Source organism: Lithobates pipiens, unplaced genomic scaffold (assembly GCF_037356315.1).
Source record: "Lithobates pipiens isolate NorthernLeopardFrog02 unplaced genomic scaffold, aLitPip1_a1.2 Scaffold_25, whole genome shotgun sequence".
In the NCBI taxonomy this organism is placed as follows: domain Eukaryota; kingdom Metazoa; phylum Chordata; class Amphibia; order Anura; family Ranidae; genus Lithobates; species Lithobates pipiens.
In genome coordinates this window covers 164,068,535-164,088,346 of record NW_027507787.1, presented here as the reverse complement: position 1 = coordinate 164,088,346, position 19,812 = coordinate 164,068,535, and the positions used below count along the sequence as shown (strand labels likewise).

At 47.4% G+C, this 19,812-nt stretch overlaps 1 protein-coding gene across 1 annotated transcript in view; it reads left to right on the top strand.

The window, feature by feature from the left end:
* SORCS3 (sortilin related VPS10 domain containing receptor 3) overlaps nucleotides 1-19,812 on the top strand; it is a 962,887-nt gene that overhangs the window by 405,025 nt on the left and 538,050 nt on the right. Inside the window, exon 4 of the mRNA XM_077455086.1 lies at nucleotides 19,407-19,565. Within this exon, the coding sequence (XP_077311212.1) occupies nucleotides 19,407-19,565 (159 nt within the window). The remainder of the gene's footprint in view (nucleotides 1-19,406; nucleotides 19,566-19,812) is intronic.

Genomic DNA, 19,812 nt, shown 5'->3' with positions numbered 1-19,812 from the left:
GAGCCTGCAGTGTGGCTTTGTGTGTTCCGTTGCTCCCACTGGGCTCGGTGATGGCTGCTCATGTGCCTTCTTAAGGCGGTCGTCCCTAGGTGAGTATTGGGCTTACCGCGACTAACGCGTTGACTGCAAAGATTGCAGATGGCAACGCTATTGTCAGCAGCGGACACGTTAAAAAAAGCCCACACTGCGGAGCCATGTGCCGGTGTCCTGGGAGCGCCAGATGTGACCGTACATGGTCGATGACTCGCTCCTGATACATTTGCAGTCTGCTTTGTCCCTGCTGTGCAATGTAAGTCATTGCTGCTTCTCCTCCCTATCTGCTGGTCCATATCTCCCTCTGAACTCCCCTCCTCTTCCTCTCTTGTGGGCACCCACGTGACATCACTAGACACGTCATCATCAACGTCACCTTCCCCACCGCTATAAGTAGAGTAGGCAGCAACACCGGGGACCAACCTCCTCCTTGGGCTGATCTGGGTACTGGCGTCAGACTGCTGAGTAGCGCTTGTTGCTACCTCCTCTTCCTGATCCAATACCAAGAGTGGCTGCGCATCAGAAATGTCCTCTTGATATGGATCGGAAAATAATTCCAGTGACTCAAGCGGAAGGTATGTGGTGGTGGTGGTGGTGGTCGTGTTGTTGGTGGTAGTGTCTTTGGGGGTGCACATAGCAGAGAGTGAAGAAGAGGGTGCAGATCGAGAGGATGAGGAGGGTGCAGAAGAGTAAGGCTGAGCGAGCCACTCAACCAAGTCTGGTGCATCCTTTAAAGTAATTGAACGCACCTTCTGCAACTTCCCACTTTGGCTCAAGCCTGTTGCTCCTGCCCTACCCCTACCACCCCTGCGGAAGGGCCTGCCTCTTCCTCTGCATGTCATTTTTTAAATGACCCTGTGACAAAACTCTTAGTCCCTATACCGCTGAAGGACTGCTGCAGTATAGGTGAGCGGTCAGCAGTGGTGCACGTCAACCCTATCTATTGTGGACCGATAGCGGTCCTTACAGAACAGCAGACTGTACCGCACTCAAGCCTATGTACCGTAGCACCCTATACCAAGTTACCAGTCCTTATAAGAACTTTTGTGGACCAAGCAGGTTGTGTATTAGTGTTTAGCAGACTGTACGTCAGTCCCTATACCGCTGAAGGACTGCTGCAGTATAGGGCAGCGGTCAGCAGTGGTGCACGTCAACCCTATCTATTGTGGACCGATAGCGGTCCTTACAGAACAGCAGACTGTACCGCACTCAAGCCTATGTACCGTAGCACCCTATACCAAGTTACCAGTCCTTATAAGAACTTTTGTGGACCAAGCAGGTTGTGTATTAGTGTTTAGCAGACTGTACGTCAGTCCCTATACCGCTGAAGGACTGCTGCAGTATAGGGCAGCGGTCAGCAGTGGTGCACGTCAACCCTATCTATTGTGGACCGATAGCGGTCCTTACAGAACAGCAGACTGTACCGCACTCAAGCCTATGTACCGTAGCACCCTATACCAAGTTACCAGTCCTTATAAGAACTTTTGTGGAACAAGCAGGTTGTGTGTTAGTGATTAGCAGACTGTACGTCAGTCCCTATACCGCTGAAGGACTGCTGCAGTATAGGTGAGCGGTCAGCAGTGGTGCACGTCAACCCTATCTATTGTGGACCGATAGCGGTCCTTACAGAACAGCAGACTGTACCGCACTCAAGCCTATGTACCGTAGCACCCTATACCAAGTTACCAGTCCTTATAAGAACTTTTGTGGACCAAGCAGGTTGTGTATTAGTGTTTAGCAGACTGTACGTCAGTCCCTATACCGCTGAAGGACTGCTGCAGTATAGGGCAGCGGTCAGCAGTGGTGCACGTCAACCCTATCTATTGTGGACCGATAGCGGTCCTTACAGAACAGCAGACTGTACCGCACTCAAGCCTATGTACCGTAGCACCCTATACCAAGTTACCAGTCCTTATAAGAACTTTTGTGGACCAAGCAGGTTGTGTATTAGTGTTTAGCAGACTGTACGTCAGTCCCTATACCGCTGAAGGACTGCTGCAGTATAGGGCAGCGGTCAGCAGTGGTGCACGTCAACCCTATCTATTGTGGACCGATAGCGGTCCTTACAGAACAGCAGACTGTACCGCACTCAAGCCTATGTACCGTAGCACCCTATACCAAGTTACCAGTCCTTATAAGAACTTTTGTGGACCAAGCAGGTTGTGTATTAGTGTTTAGCAGACTGTACGTCAGTCCCTATACCGCTGAAGGACTGCTGCAGTATAGGGCAGCGGTCAGCAGTGGTGCACGTCAACCCTATCTATTGTGGACCGATAGCGGTCCTTACAGAACAGCAGACTGTACCGCACTCAAGCCTATGTACCGTAGCACCCTATACCAAGTTACCAGTCCTTATAAGAACTTTTGTGGAACAAGCAGGTTGTGTGTTAGTGATTAGCAGACTGTACGTCAGTCCCTATACCAATGAAGGACTGCTGCAGTATAGGGCAGCGGTCAGCAGTAGTGCACGGCAACCCTATGTATTGTGGACCGATAGCGGTCCTTACAGAACAGCAGACTGTAACGCACTCAGGCCTATGTACCGTAGCACCCTATACCAAGTTACCAGTCCTTATAAGAACTTTTGTGGACCAAGCAGGTTGTGTGTTAGTGATTAGCAGACTGTACGTCAGTCCCTATACCAATGAAGGACTGCTGCAGTATAGGGCAGCGGTCAGCAGTAGTGCACGGCAACCCTATGTATTGTGGACCGATAGCGGTCCTTACAGAACAGCAGACTGTAACGCACTCAGGCCTATGTACCGTAGCACCCTATACCAAGTTACCAGTCCTTATAAGAACTTTTGTGGACCAAGCAGGTTGTGTGTTAGTGATTAGCAGACTGTACGTCAGTCCCTATACCAATGAAGGACTGCTGCAGTATAGGGCAGCGGTCAGCAGTAGTGCACGGCAACCCTATGTATTGTGGACCGATAGCGGTCCTTACAGAACAGCAGACTGTACTGCACTCAGGCCTATGTACCGTAGCACCCTATACCAAGTTACCAGTGCTTATAAAAACTTTTGTGGACCAAGCAGGTTGTGTGTTAGTGTTTAGCAGACTGTGCGTCAGTCCCTATACCGCTGAAGGACTGCTGCAGTATAGGGCAGCGGTCAGCAGTAGTGCACGGCAACCCTATGTATTGTGGACCGATAGCGGTCCTTACAGAACAGCAGACTGTAACGCACTCAGGCCTATGTACCGTAGCACCCTATACCAAGTTACCAGTCCTTATAAGAACTTTTGTGGACCAAGCAGGTTGTGTGTTAGTGATTAGCAGACTGTACGTCAGTCCCTATACCAATGAAGGACTGCTGCAGTATAGGGCAGCGGTCAGCAGTAGTGCACGGCAACCCTATGTATTGTGGACCGATAGCGGTCCTTACAGAACAGCAGACTGTAACGCACTCAGGCCTATGTACCGTAGCACCCTATACCAAGTTACCAGTCCTTATAAAAACTTTTGTGGACCAAGCAGGTTGTGTGTTAGTGTTTAGCAGACTGTGCGTCAGTCCCTATACCGCTGAAGGACTGCTGCAGTATAGGGCAGCGGTCAGCAGTAGTGCACGGCAACCCTATGTATTGTGGACCGATAGCGGTCCTTACAGAACAGCAGACTGTAACGCACTCAGGCCTATGTACCGTAGCACCCTATACCAAGTTACCAGTCCTTATAAGAACTTTTGTGGACCAAGCAGGTTGTGTGTTAGTGATTAGCAGACTGTACGTCAGTCCCTATACCAATGAAGGACTGCTGCAGTATAGGGCAGCGGTCAGCAGTAGTGCACGGCAACCCTATGTATTGTGGACCGATAGCGGTCCTTACAGAACAGCAGACTGTAACGCACTCAGGCCTATGTACCGTAGCACCCTATACCAAGTTACCAGTCCTTATAAGAACTTTTGTGGACCAAGCAGGTTGTGTGTTAGTGATTAGCAGACTGTACGTCAGTCCCTATACCAATGAAGGACTGCTGCAGTATAGGGCAGCGGTCAGCAGTAGTGCACGGCAACCCTATGTATTGTGGACCGATAGCGGTCCTTACAGAACAGCAGACTGTAACGCACTCAGGCCTATGTACCGTAGCACCCTATACCAAGTTACCAGTCCTTATAAGAACTTTTGTGGACCAAGCAGGTTGTGTGTTAGTGATTAGCAGACTGTACGTCAGTCCCTATACCAATGAAGGACTGCTGCAGTATAGGGCAGCGGTCAGCAGTAGTGCACGGCAACCCTATGTATTGTGGACCGATAGCGGTCCTTACAGAACAGCAGACTGTACTGCACTCAGGCCTATGTACCGTAGCACCCTATACCAAGTTACCAGTCCTTATAAAAACTTTTGTGGACCAAGCAGGTTGTGTGTTAGTGTTTAGCAGACTGTGCGTCAGTCCCTATACCGCTGAAGGACTGCTGCAGTATAGGGCAGCGGTCAGCAGTAGTGCACGGCAACCCTATGTATTGTGGACCGATAGCGGTCCTTACAGAACAGCAGACTGTAACGCACTCAGGCCTATGTACCGTAGCACCCTATACCAAGTTACCAGTCCTTATAAGAACTTTTGTGGACCAAGCAGGTTGTGTGTTAGTGATTAGCAGACTGTACGTCAGTCCCTATACCAATGAAGGACTGCTGCAGTATAGGGCAGCGGTCAGCAGTAGTGCACGGCAACCCTATGTATTGTGGACCGATAGCGGTCCTTACAGAACAGCAGACTGTACTGCACTCAGGCCTATGTACCGTAGCACCCTATACCAAGTTACCAGTCCTTATAAGAACTTTTGTGGACCAAGCAGGTTGTGTGTTAGTGATTAGCAGACTGTACGTCAGTCCCTATACCAATGAAGGACTGCTGCAGTATAGGGCAGCGGTCAGCAGTAGTGCACGGCAACCCTATGTATTGTGGACCGATAGCGGTCCTTACAGAACAGCAGACTGTACTGCACTCAGGCCTATGTACCGTAGCACCCTATACCAAGTTACCAGTCCTTATAAGAACTTTTGTGGACCAAGCAGGTTGTGTATTAGTGTTTAGCAGACTGTGCGTCAGTCCCTATACCGCTGAAGGACTGCTGCAGTATAGGGCAGCGGTCAGCAGTAGTGCACGGCAACCCTATGTATTGTGGACCGATAGCGGTCCTTACAGAACAGCAGACTGTACCGCACCCAAGCCTATGTACCGTAGCACCCTAGACAGACCAAGTTACCAGTCCTGATAAAGAGCTTTGTGGAACAAGTGAGTTGTGAATGATTAGCAGACTGCAGCAGAAGGGCAGCAGTCAAGTATAATATTCTTTCTATATTTGGAAGAAAGAATATTATACGTGTACAAGCCTATTACCGTACCACTGATACCAGTCCTGAAAAGAACCTTTGTGGAACTAATAGTAACAGCAAGTCTTTAAAATTATCCTCACTGCCTGACACACTGCTTCCTGCCTGTCCCTATACAAATTGGCAAAAAAGAGTAGGCTGGAACGATTAGCTGGAACAGCTCTTTTGTGGACCTGATAGTAACAGCTAATGATGATGATGATGATGATGATGAAGAAAGACTAATCTGGCTGAGCTGTCCCTAAAATAGCAGCATACAGCGCTCTGTCCCTTTATCTAAACTGACAAAAGAAACTCAGGCTGCTGACCTAACACCTATACCAGTCCTGAAAAGAACTTTTGTGTACCAAATAGCTAGCGTTTTCTCTGTCCCTACTCCACACAGGATCCTTTCCCTACAGTGACAGAAGAAAGAATGTAAAATGGCCACCGGATCGGGTGTATTTATAGGTTAGGGGGAATGTCCAAGTGTCCATGAGCTGTCATGTCTCAATTGGTTGTCCTGTAACACATGATAAACGTGTCACGAAAGGTTAAAGTTCTTGTATACATTAAACACGTAAGTCCGCCGGGGCGAACGACGGAAAAAGGCGTTCGAACCCGCGGACGGCGAAAGTCGGAAATTCGCCGCGAAACGACCGCCGGGCGAACCGTTCGGCCATCACTACTTGTATCTTTTAATAGTTTTATAACCAAAGCTGCGCTTAACCAGGATTACCTTTCTGCCCGTCTTGTGGAATCCTTTCTTACTGCTCCATTTACAAGAAGGCAGTTGGAATGTAATTTCTCTCTTAATAAAGGCTGTCATTTAATCTAATATTATGGAAAATTATTAGATTTTAAGAAGCAATAAATTACATCCGACACATTCCACAGAGTAACGTTTTTTTTGTCCTTGCGGCGATTACAAATGGCAGCGCCGGATTTTGGCAGGAGACTCTCTCCAACCGGAGTTTGTTTATTGGTACTTAATGAAATGCAATTAATCTAAATCACTGGTGGGCAGGATGCATTTGCTGAAGACTGATAATTGCAGACTGGCAGTTCACTCTTTAACAAATGAGTCGATCCTTCACCCGCAAAAGTCACAGAATGGTCGCAAAAAAAAAAAAAAATGTCTTTAATGACTTCCAGTCTCTGTGGTCCTTGTCCAGTTTGTATCCAAAGTATTTATCAATTTGCATTGTCCAGTGAAAGGAGACAATGAACTTAACTTACCCATTGTTGTTTCATCCAGAACATTCTAAAAGCTGAACTCCAGCCAAATATAAAAGACACTAATTAATGCAGCTCTGTAATCATTAATGTAACATTACATGTTTTTTTTTAAATGCAAGCAGTGTAATTACCTGAATTTGACTTTGAATGAACCTTGTGTAATTCCTATACAACAGAGCTCAGACTGTGGGAGGGAGAAACAGCATAAAAAGCAAGTTGCTTGTGCTAACCAGGAAAATGCTGATAGGGGAGAGAGCAAAGCATGTGTGTCACAGAGCTGTCTAAATCTCAGGTGTGGATGGATCAGAAGTACAAATTATTTGGCAGATAGGCCAGCTCCTTTACGTATAATTCATATGTATATTTAGCTGTTTCAAGTTTTGTTGGCTTAAAGGGGTTGTAAACCCTCAGGCGGCGTACACACGCGGGGACTGTCTGCCGAAACTAAGTTCGTCAAACAGTCCGCTCAAACTTTTGAATGAACGAACACGCCCACACACGGCACTTTTTGAGCGGACAAATACGGCAAACTTTGTTCGTCGTACTAAGTCCGCGCAACTTTTGAAATGAGCGGACTCGCCCACACACGAGGCAACAGTCCGCTCATTTTCGAGCGCGTGTGCAGGTAGGCGGGGCCCACGACGGAGACGTCGCGGGCTCCGCCGCCTGGAATGGACTTAAAGGGGAACCCCAACGCCGAAAAAAATCGGCGTGGGGGTCCCCCCAAAGTCCACAACAGACCCTTGTCCGAGCACGCTACCCGGCCGGCCAGGAAAGGGGGGCGAGCGAGCGCCCCCCTCCTGAGCCGTACCAGGCCGCGTGCCCTCAACATGGGGGGTGCCTTGGGGAAGGGGGGGCCGCGTGGCCCCCCCACCCCAAAGCACCTTGTCCCCATGTTGATGAGGACAAGGGCCTCTTCCCGACAACCCTGGCCGTTGGTTGTCGGGGTCTGCGGGCGGGGGGCTTATCGGAATCCGGGAGCCCCCTTTAATAAGGGGGCCCCCGGATACCGGCCCCCCACCCTATGTGAATGAGTATGGGGTACAATGTACCCCTACCCATTCACCTGTAAAATAAAAGTACCCAAAAAAAAACACAACACACGAGATAAAATATTTTATTGCACAGCTCCGGGGGTCTTCCGTCTTCGGGGGTCTTCTCGCCAGACTCCTCCGCTATCTTCTTGTAGCTCTTTTGCTAGCGGAGGAGTCCGGCTTTCTTCCTCCCCGCCGCCAGCCTCTTCTCCCGACTTCGGGGGTCTTGTCCCCCTCTTCGGTTCTTCTGCCGGGCCACCGCGCCTTCTTATAGCTCTTTTGCAGGCGGTGGCCCGGTCTTCTGTCGCCGCCTACCTGCACACGCGCTCGAAATGAGCAGACTTCCCTCCGAGCGGGAACAGTTTGCTCATTTCGAAAGTAGCCTACACACGGGCGGACTGTTCGCTCAAACCAAGTTTCAGCGGACAGTTTTTCGTCAAACTGTCCGCTGAAACTGTCCGCTGAAGCCCCACACACGAGCGGACTGTCCGCTGAAACACTGTTCAGCGGACAAAGTTGAGCCAACAGTCCGCCCGTGTGTACGCGGCCTCAAGGTTTTTCACTTTAATGCATAGAAAAAAAACCTTTGTAGTGCAGCAGCCCCCCAGAGCCCTCCTTTTACTTACCTGAACCCGATTGTTCCAGTGACGTGGACAAGCAGAGCAGCTCCAGCCGCTGTCTTAGGTCCTCATTGGCTGGATTGATAGCAGCAGGAGAATTGGCTCCTATGGCTGTCAATCAAAGCCAGTGACACGGGAGCCGAGGCAGGGCCGAGTCCTGCTGTCTGTGTCAATGGACACAGCAGCCGGACTCGGGAGCATGCCCGCTCGAGTGCTCCCAGGGAATGTGGGTCTCCGTGGGGGCACTCGATGCGGGGAGGAGCTAGGAGCGCCTCTGGGAGACCCCAGAAGAGGAGGATCAGGGCCCCTTTGTGCAAAACCCTTGTATGACATCCATGTTTGTTATTTAAAAAAAAAAAACAACAAAAAAAAAACGTTACAACCCCTTTAAATAGGAATTCCAGAAAAGTCATTTTTAACATAGGTACACTGATCCAGTCACAATGTCACTATGCAATAGCTAACCCCCCTCTGGGAAGTGCCACTGACGTCATATCGTGTAGGTTTAGGAGATATTAATTTTAACTACAGTTAAAGGGGTTGTAAAGTTTTGGCAATGACGGCCTCCCCAGCCCCCCCTTTTACTTACCTGAGCCCGTTCACATGCTGTGCGCATCCCCCGGCGTCCTCTTCTCCACGGAGTCTGGCCGTTGATTGGATAGATAGGATAGATTGATAGCAGCGCAGCCATTGGCTCACACTGCTGTCAATCACATCCAATAATGCGGCCGCCGGGGGGGCGGGACCGAGTCATACTCTATGGACGCAACGCGTATGACAGGGAGCGCGCCCGCAAGCTAACCCCCTCTGGATAGAGCTTCCCAGAGGGGGGTTAGCTATTGCAGGGAGGAGCTGAGACAGCCGCCGAGAGACCCCAGAACAGGAGGAACTGCACAGTGGAGGAAAGTATAACATGTTTGTTATTTTCTTTTTTTTTTAAACGAACCCATACAACCCCTTTAACCACTTGCCGACCGCCGCACGACGATATACGTCGGCAGAATGGCACGGGCAGGCATATGGGCGTATATATAAGTCCCTGCCTGCCCGCGGGTGGGGGGCCCGATCGGGCCCCCCCCCGGTGCCTGCGGCGGTCGGCATTTCTTCGAGAGCGATCCGGGATGAGGGGGCGGCCATTCATTCATGGCCACCCCCTCGCGATCGCTCCCGACGAATAGAAATCCCCCGTGACATCACTTCCTCTCCTGTAATGTAAACACAGGAGAGGAAGTGATGTATTCTCTCCTCCGTGTCGGTATTTTTCGTTCCGACACGGAGGAGAGCGGATCGGTGAGTTGCACCAACACTCTACACACACAGTAGAACATGCCAGGCACACTCACACCCCCCCTTTACCCCCCGATCACCCCCCCAATTACCTCTGCCCCCCAGTCACAGTGACACCAATGTCATTTTTTTTTTTTTTTTTTTGCATTGGTGTCATTTGTGACTGTAATAACTGTTAGGGCAGTTAGAGTTAGCCCCCTTTAGTTCTAATGTACCCCCCTAACCCCCCCAATAAAGGTTTAACCCCGTGATCACCCCCCGTCGCCAGTGTCACTAAGGCTGGGTTCACATTGCAGCGGTTTATGAGAACGAATGTGATTCGCACCGCACTGCAGTGCAAATCACATCCGATCTCTGTGCGATTCGAGTTCAGCCATTCGCCGCACCCGCCGCACCCGCCACACCCGCCGCACCCGCCGCAAATTCGCACGGGACTCTTTTTTTGGCCCGCAGCAGAATCGGATCGCATGGGTGTTCACACCATGCGATCCGAATTTGCAGATCGCACTGCGATATGCGAACTGATCTGGGGGTGTCAGTAACATTTCACTGACACTCCCAGCAGTTCGCATAGGGCAGTGTGAACTGCCGCCGGGAGGCATGCGATGCGGGAACCCGCCGCGGATTCGCGGCGTTTCCGCATCGCTCCAGTGTGAACCCAGCCTAATAAGCGATCATTTTTCTGATCGCCGTATTAGTGTCACAGGTGACGCTAGTTAGGCAGGTAGGTATTTAGGTTCGCCGCAGCTTTTTATAGCGCCAGGGACCCCCATATACTACCGCATAAAGCCCCCTGATTGCCCCCTAGTTAACCCTTTCACCTGTGATCACCATATAACTGTTACAGGTGACGCTGGTTGGTTAGTTATTTTTTTATAGTTTCAGGGCACCCGCCATTTATTACCTAATAAAGGTTTAACCCCCTGATCACCCGGCGGGTGTCATTTGTGACTAATAACTGTTAGGGCAGTTAGGGTTAGCCCCCTTTAGTTCTAAGGTACCCCCCTAACCCCCCCAATAAAGGTTTAACCCCGTGATCACCCCCCGTCGCCAGTGTCACTAAGGCTGGGTTCACATTGCAGCGGTTTATGAGAACGGATGTGATTCGCACCGCACTGCAGTGCAAATCACATCCGATCTCTGTGCGATTCGAGTTCAGCCATTCGCCGCACCCGCCGCACCCGCCACACCCGCCGCACCCGCCGCAAATTCGCACGGGACCCTTTTTTTGGCCCGCAGCAGAATCGGATCGCATGGGTGTTCACACCATGCGATCCGAGTTTGCAGATCGCACTGCGATATGCGAACTGATCTGGGGGTGTCAGTAACATTTCACTGACACTCCCAGCAGTTCGCATAGGGCAGTGTGAACTGCCGCCGGGAGGCATGCGATGCGGGAACCCGCCGCGCATTCGTGGCGTTCCCGCATCGCTCCAGTGTGAACCCAGCCTAATAAGCGATCGTTTTTCTGATCGCTGTATTAGTGTCACAGGTGACGCTAGTTAGGCAGGTAGGTATTTAGGTTCGCCGCAGCTTTTTATAGCGCCAGGGACCCCCATATACTACCGCATAAAGCCCCCTGATTGCCCCCTAGTTAACCCTTTCACCAGTGATCACCATATAACTGTTACAGGTGACGCTGGTTGGTTAGTTATTTTTTTATAGTTTCAGGGCACCCGCCATTTATTACCTAGTCTCACTAGTGTACCCCTAAATTTAGGGGTGTCTACTTTCCAAAATGGGGTCATTTGGGGGGGGGTTTGTGCCATCTTGGCATTTTATGGCCTTCAAAACTGTAACGCCCTTAGAAAGCCTGAAGGCGGTGCTTGGTTTTCGGGGCCCCGTACGCGGCTAGGCTCCCAAAAAGTCCCACATATGTGGTATCCCCGTACTCAGGAGAAGCAGCAGAATTTATTTCGGGGTGTCATTTCACATATGCCCATGGCATGCGTGAGCAATATATCATTTAGTGACAACTTTGTGAAAAAAAAAAAAAAAAAAAAAAGTTTGTAATTTTCCCGCAACTTGTGGCAAAATATAAAATATTCCATGGACTCAACATGCCTCTCAGCAAATAGCTTGGGGTGTCTACTTTCTAAAATGGGGTCATTTGTGGGGGTTTTGTGCCATCTTGGCATTTTATGGCCTTCAAAACTGTAATAGGTAGTGAGAAGTGAACTCAAAAATTTACGCCCTTAGAAAGCCTGAAGGCGGTGCTTGGTTTTCGGGGCCCCGTACGCGGCTAGGCTCCCAAAAAGTCCCACATATGTGGTATCCCCGTACTCAGGAGAAGCAGCAGAATTTATTTTGGGGTGTCATTTCACATACGCCCATAGCATGTGTGAGCAATATATCATTTAGTGACAACTTTGTGTAAAAAAAAAAAAATAATTTTTTTTTTTGTCATTATTCAATCGCTTGAGGCAAAAAAATAAAATATTCAATGGGCTCAACATGCCTCTTATCAATTTCCTTAGGGGGTCTACTTTCCAAAATGGGGTCATTTGGGGGGGTTTTGTACTGCCCTGCCATTTTAGCACCTCAAGAAATGAGATAGGCAGTCGTAAACTAAAAGCTGCGTAAATTCCAGAAAACGTACCTTAGTTTGTAGATGTGACAACTTTTGCGCAAACCAATAAATATACAATTATTGACTTTTTTTTTACCAAAGACATGTGGCTGAATACATTTTGGCCTAAATGTATGACTAAAATTGAGTTTATTGGATTTTTCTAATAACAAAAAGTAGAAAATATCATTTTTTTTCAAAATTTGCGGTCTTTTTACGTTTATATCGCAAAAAATAAAAATCGCAGAGGCAATCAAATACCATCAAAAGAAAGCTCTATTTGTGGAAGAAAAGGACGCAAATTTTGTTTGGGTACAACATTGCATGACCGCGCAATTACCAGTTAAAGCAGCGCAGTGCCAAAGTGTAAAAAGACCTCTGGTCATTTACCAGCAAAATGGTCCGGTCTGAAAGTGGTTAAGTCTTATTATAGGCTTACTGGTAGGTAAAAATGTTAAAAAAGGGTATACAACCAATTTAAGGTTCCTCCAGAGCTTGCTAGGGGTTCCTTGAGCAATAAGCAATGTCTACCTCTCAGATAAGTTCCTACTGACACCATTGATCTTATAGCTACCTGTAAGGGGGAATTCTTCCGAATGACCACTAGTGTAAGGGGCATTCCTCCCACTGACCATCACACTAATACATCATCAGTTATAGATGTCATAATTTTTAGCAGGGATTTCCTGAGAAGGGAAAGTTAGTTTAAGGGTTCCTCTGTGTTGAAAAAGTTGAGAGAGGCTGTTCTAGAGGGATTATACAGTGAGTTTTCATCACATTCACTACGATTTAGGGAAGATTCCCAATGTGCAAATTCCCTTGCAAAGCCTATTTGCCTTTAGTAAATCAACCCCAAAATGTCTGACCCCGACTCATGCCACCTGCATGCTACACAGACCTGTGACATGATTATGGGAAAATATGATAGTCCTAGAGCAGGGGTGTCAAACTTAATTTCATTGTGGGCTGCATCATTATTATGGTTGCCCTCAAAGGGCCAGTTGTATCTGCAGGACTTGATGTCTTACAGGCTTGATCCCCCTTTACATCAGATGTCAAGATTCCCCACCCTCCCTTACATCACAGTGCACCCTCCTTACCTTCTGGGGTGGAGCTGGGAAGCAGAAAGTACAGGGTCTGGAGCAGGACCAGGGGAGGGCTGGAGTCAGCTGCAGGAGTCTACTAAATGCTGAGACCAATGGAGGCAGAGACGAGGGGTTGCTGGAGCTGCAGAGAGAGGTACAGAATCTGTAGGAGAGATTTTGTCCTCTCTGCTGCCAGCTTCTGAGATAAGGTAAGGGCAGATATGAAGGGGGTTTGGCAGCTGCAGGAGAGGAGCGAGGGCCACATGAAATTGACTAGTGGGCCAGATTCAGCCTGCAGGCCTTGTGTTTGACACGTGTCCTAGAGCATTGAACGATATACAATATTTGAAGCTTGGAAATGTGGGGCAGAGTGTTGGCAAACTTGGTGAAGGGTAAGCACTGACCTTACAGCTTTTAGAGATGGGAAGGGTACAACTAAAACTAAAATGATGGATATTGCAGAAGCCATTGCGTGATATTACAGCAAATTATATTCAGTACAATTGTCTGATCCACTGAGTGGAAGCTTTGCCTAAATCACAAATTTTGGGTTGTCACCAGAACAGGTATAGAAGGGAATCTTTTAAATATGTCTGCTACTTCTGGTGGCAACCTATGATTTCCTCGCTTAGCCCTTGTACACACGGTCGGAGAATCCGTCGGAATGTGTCCTATCGGACCGTGTCGTCGGTTAATCCGACTGTGTGTGGTATGCATCGGACTGATTCCGTCGGAATATCCGTCAGACCCAATTTTCCAACATGTTGGAAATATTTCCCGACCAACTGGTTCGATCGGACATACTCCGATCATGTGTAGAGAATTTTGATCGGACCAAGTGCCACGCATGCTCAGATCAAATTCTTACATCAAAGCTATTGGCTACTAGCCTGAACGTAGTCCCATCGTAACGAAATTACGTCATCGCGTTCTGAATGATCGGATTTTTCGGCAACTTAGTCCGACCGTGTGTATGCAACAGTTTCGGACAAGTTCCGATGGACAAAATCCGACTGACAAAATCCGACGGATTTGGTTGTCGAAATCTCCGACCGTGTGTACAGGGGCTTAGAAGGGATTTCTTCTCACTTCCTGCTTTGGCTATGGGACAGGAAGTGGAGGGAAATCTCCCCAATGGGACACAGAGATACATAGAAACCGGGGCCCAAAATAAGTTATGTAATGATATGCAAAAAAAGGTTTTATGTAAACATTTCATTAGCACGTTGATGAGGGGAGGGGGACAAGGCAAAATATAAGCAGAATCAACTTCAGCTTTTATTTTATTGGCTGCAGCAGATAGCATTATGAGCCCGTCACACGATGAAAAGGTTAATAGAGTTTTCGATAAAAACAACTTTGTACATCAACTTCATGAACATAAAGCAATTTTATGGTGCACAGATTCTGAGAGAGCTGTCGCCAGATGTGTTTTATGTACGACAGAAAACCTCCCGCAGGTTCTTCGAGTGTCGGCAATCTAACAAGTTCTGGCTAAGGGCAATTTGCCGGTGTTTGTCATAGCTGTACTGGTGTGTCTCCCGTATTGATCTCAGCTTTGCCTTAATTTTCTGTTTGGTGCCTTCATGATTAGTGAGATGCACCTTTGTTTATTCATTCAAATAGGAGGCGGCTGGAAACAGGGAAGGAGAACAGTCCTCTGTACCGATGCTGTCTCAGAATATAGAACTACAAACCATTTTGTACTAGAGCCTCGGACAGAGTCCCTGTCTTTCTGTACATGGTGGATATTATAGATTTGGGTGGATGATGGCACATGGAGGTCGATTTACAACTGGAGAGTGCCACCTCTGGGGCAGATGTCCATGGTAGCCAATCAGTTTCTAGTAGGGATGAGCCGAACACCCCCCTGTTCGGTTCGCACCAGAACCTGCGAACAGACCTAAACTTCGTGTGAATTTTAGAACCCTATTAAAGTCTATGGGACTCAAACGTTCACAATCTAAAGTGCTCATTTTAAAGGGTAATATGCAGGTTACTGTCCTAAAAAAAGGGTTTGGGGACCCGGGTCCTGCCCCAGGGGACATGGATCAATGCAAAAAAAAGTTTTAAAACGGCCGTTTTTTCAGGAGCAGTGATTTTAATAATGATTAAAGTGAAACAATAAAAGTGTAATATTCCTTTAAATTTCGTAGCTGGGGGGTATCTATAGTATGCCTGTGAATGGGCGCATGTTTCTGGTGCTTAGAACTGTCCCTGCACAAAGTGTCATTTGTGCAGGAAAAAAAGTCTTTAAAATCACTTGCGGCTATTGTCGGGTCCCGTAATACAGAGAACACTCAATGAGTGTTCTCTGCATTAGCCGACAATTCATTCATACATTGATAAAAAAAAAAAAGCGTGGGGGTTCCCCTAAATTCAATTACCAGGCCCTTCAGGTCTGACATGGATATTAAGGGGAACCCCGTGTCAAATTTTAAAAAAAATTGACGTGGGGGTCCCCCTAAAAATCCATATCAGACCCTTTATCCGAGCACGCAACCTGGCAGGCCGCAGGAAAAGAGGGGGGGACGAGAGAGCGGCCCCCCCTCCCTCCTGAACTGTACCAGGCCACATACCCTCAACATTGGGAGGATGCTTTGGGGGTCTGTGACCCCTCAAAACACCTTGCCCGCATGTTGATGAGGACAAGGGCCTCATCCTCACAACCCTGGCCGTTGGTTGTGAGGGTCTGCGGGCGGGGGGCTTATCAGAATCTGGAAGCCCCCTTTAACAAGGGGACCCCCAGATCCCGGCCCCCCCCTGTTTGAAATGGTAAGGGGGTACAAAAGTACCCCTACCATTTCACAAAGAAAGTGTCAAAATGGTTAAATAAGACAAACACACTTTTGAAAAATTCCTTTATTAAAAAAAAAAAAAAAAAAAAAAAAAGATTCCAGCGGTGCTAATCCACTCTTGCTATCCAGCGACGGGTCTCCGGGGTCCAGCGATGGATGATCATATCCAGCGACGGGGGATCTCTCAGTCCAGCGCTGTCCATACATCCTTCTTCTGTCTCCACTCCGGAGACACTGCAGAGATCCCAGCGCTGACGTTTCTTATATTAGGAGGGCGGGGCCACCCGTCACCTGACCCCGCCCCTCTGACGCTGGAGAGGGAAGCCAGGGGTTCCCCAGTGACGTGTGGGTGACCCCGCCCCCTCTGATGTAACGGAAACCTGCCACAGACCCCCAAAGCATCCTCCTAATGTTGAGGGTATGTGGCCTGGTACGGTTCAGGAGGGAGGGGAGGCCGCTTTCTCGTCCCCCCCTCTTTTCCTGCGGCCTGCCAGGTTGCGTGCTCGGATAAAGGGTCTGATATGGATTTTTAGGGGGACCCCCACGTCAATTTTTTTTTAAATTTGATGCGGGGTTCCCCTTAATATCCATATCAGACCTGAAGGGTCTGGTTATGGATATTTAGGGGGACCCCCACGTCAATTTTTTTTTTTTATTTGACACGGGGTTTCCCCTTAATATCCATGTCAGACCTGAAGGGCCTGGTAATTGAATTTAGGGGAACCCCCACGCTTTTTTTTTTTTTTTTTTTTTTTTTTTTATCAATGAATGAATGAATTGTCGGCTAATGCAGAGAACACTCATTGAGTGTTCTCTGTATTACGGGACCCGACAATAGCCGCAAGTGATTTTAAAAGACTTTTTTTCCTGCACAAATGACACTTTGTGCAGGGACAGTTCTAAGCACCAGAAACATGCGCCCCTTCACAGGCATACTATAGATACCCCCCAGCTATGAAATTTAAAGGAATATTACACTTTTATTGTTTCACTTTAATCATTATTAAAATCACTGCTCCTGAAAAAACGGCCGTTTTTAAAACTTTTTTTTGCATTGATCCATGTCCCCTGGGGCAGGACCCAGGTCCCCAAACACTTTTTAGGACAGTAACCTGCATATTACCCTTTAAAATTAGCACTTTAGATTTCTCCCATACACTTGTATAGGGTGTTCCGCCTTTTCGAATTTGCTGCGAACAGCCCAAATTGTTCACTGTTCGCTGAACAGGCGAACAGGCAATGTTCGAGTAGAACATGAGTTCGACTCGAACTCGAAGCTCATCCCTAGTTTCTAGATTCAGCTTGTTTAATTAGCCACTAGTGATGGGTTCAGGCGTGTTTGGGATCATAGTCCCAACCCACCTGAGCAATCCCGCCAGGAAGGCAACACTGCACACCACCAATCATAATAGGAACATATTTCCTGGTCTGCAGCTGCACAGACCGGGAAATGCCTCACTGCCTGTGACTGGCAGAGTGCAGTGTCGGTTTCCTGGTGGGATTGCTTAGGTGGGTTGGGATTATGACCCCAAACATGCCTGAGCCCATCACTATTAACCACTTGTCCTCTGGAAGATTTACCCCCCCCCCCCTTATGACCAGGCCATTTTTGCGATACGGCACTGTGTTACTTTAACTGACAATTGCACGGCCGTGCGACACTGTAGCCAAATATTATATATGTTCCTTTTTCCCCACAAATAGAGCTTTCTTTTGGCTATATTTGATCACCTCTCTGGCATTTATTTTTTGCGCAATGAACAAAAAAAGACTGTGAATTAAAAAAAATATATATTTTTTACTTTCTGCTATAAAACAAGAAATCACATTTCTTCATCAATTTAGGTCAATACGTAATCTCCTACATATTTTTGGTAAACATATCCCAATAAGCGTCTATTGATTGGTTTGTGCAAAAGTTATAGCATCTACAAACTGTGGGATATTTTTATCTTTATTTATGTACTACTAGTAATGGCAATGAACAGTGTCTTGCACAGACATTCTGACACTAATTGACACATTGTAGGAACCAGTGACACTAATACTGTGATCAGTGCTAAAAAATATGCACTGTACTAATGACATATGTGGGCTCGTATTTGTGTGTGACCATAGGGGAACAGGGCGCTTTTACATTTTTTTATTATTATTTATTTATTAAAATTTTGTTTTATACTGTATCTTTAGTTTTTAGTTTTTTTATTGCCATCACAACGGTTTAACAACATCCCTTGTAATAGCCTGGATGGCCATAATAGGCTATCTATGATCTATTAGACCCCAGATCTATCCTCTGCCCTCCGAAGCATCTGGATCAAACTTGTTCCTCTCATTGTGTCCCAGGAACCTCACTTACTGAACGCACGGGAGAGCCTGGTAAAGGCGGTGGCGGGAGGGGGGTGGGACCCCTTTCGCCGCCTGTAAAAGTAATCCAGCAGCTCTGCAGCCACTAGGATTATTTTAACTATGTAATCAATGGCAGAAGAAAATTACTGGTATATCCTTTTTTTCCTTACAGGTAAGCTTTTCCAAAAAAACAGGAAATTTAGTAAGTTTATTCGTGTTTAAAAAACATGAGTTTTTTCAAGGCACAGTTAGAAAACCTGGAACCACCCCCTTGGAAATGATGGGGTGGATTTACTACATGCAAATAGACTGTGCACTTTTGCAAATGCAGTTGCTCCGGTGCTTAGTAAATGAGGTGAAGCTTTACTTTGCAAAGAACACCCAATCCCATGCAAGAAAATAATTTTTGCTTGGACATGATTGGATGATGGAAGCAGAGGCGGCTCTAGGCTTTTTGAGGCCTTAGGCAAAACCTATACATGAGGCCCCACCCCTGCCCATAATGGGAAAAATAATTCAAGCGATAAAAAAATGAACTGTACAAATTACATATATTAAGAGCTTTAAAGTGCTTGTGTCAGTGCTCTTGGTGCTGGTGTCAGTGCTCTCTATCTCAGTGCTGGTGTCTGTGCTCTATCTCACAGGCAATGTTAAACCGTTGCCGGTCTGAGCTTAATGCCGCAGCGGCATTGTTGTCAGCAGAGGCGGCTCTTCAATTAGGCTGTCAGGAGGCCCCTGTGAGTGCGAGGCCTTAGGCGACCGCCTTATTTGCCTAATTAGAGAGCCGCCTCTGGATGGAAGTTAGCAGAGCTCTCCCTTATTTACTAATCTCTGGAGCAAATGCACTTGCAAAAGAGCACAGTCTATTTGTTTTTAGTAAATCAACCCTTATATGCCTCCTTCATCTTTTATCTCTTTGGCTGCAGAGCTAATAAAAAAATGTGCACATCTGGAATGATGCAAGGGTTTTCTAATTTTTAATATATCAACATTTAAACTGCCTTTTGTCTTCCAGTCTTATATACTATGTGGTTCAGTTTATCTGATTACCATTCTTTATTTACATTGTCTTCCAGATCATGCTGTTGAGTGACCCCGATGTAGAAAGCAGTATATGGATCAGCTCGGATGCCGGAGCCACCTATCAAAAATACAGAATTAACTTCTACATACAGAGTCTCTTGTTCCACCCCAAGCAGGAGGACTGGGTGCTGGCATACAGTCTGGACCAAAAGGTAAGGACCCTTGTTGTCTTCCTTGGACCAAGATGATAGCTAATGTAAAAAGTGGATGTTAAGAACAGAAAAGAAAAGAGCAAAGTGCCATACTTAAAGAGGAAGTAAACCCTGATGGGTTTACTTCCTCTTTGATTCCCTGCAAAGGTAAAGCATAATGGACTACTATGCATCACATAGTAGTCCATTATGTGTCACTTACCTGACACACGAGCCAGCGATGTCACCGCTGTCCCCTTGTGTAGGG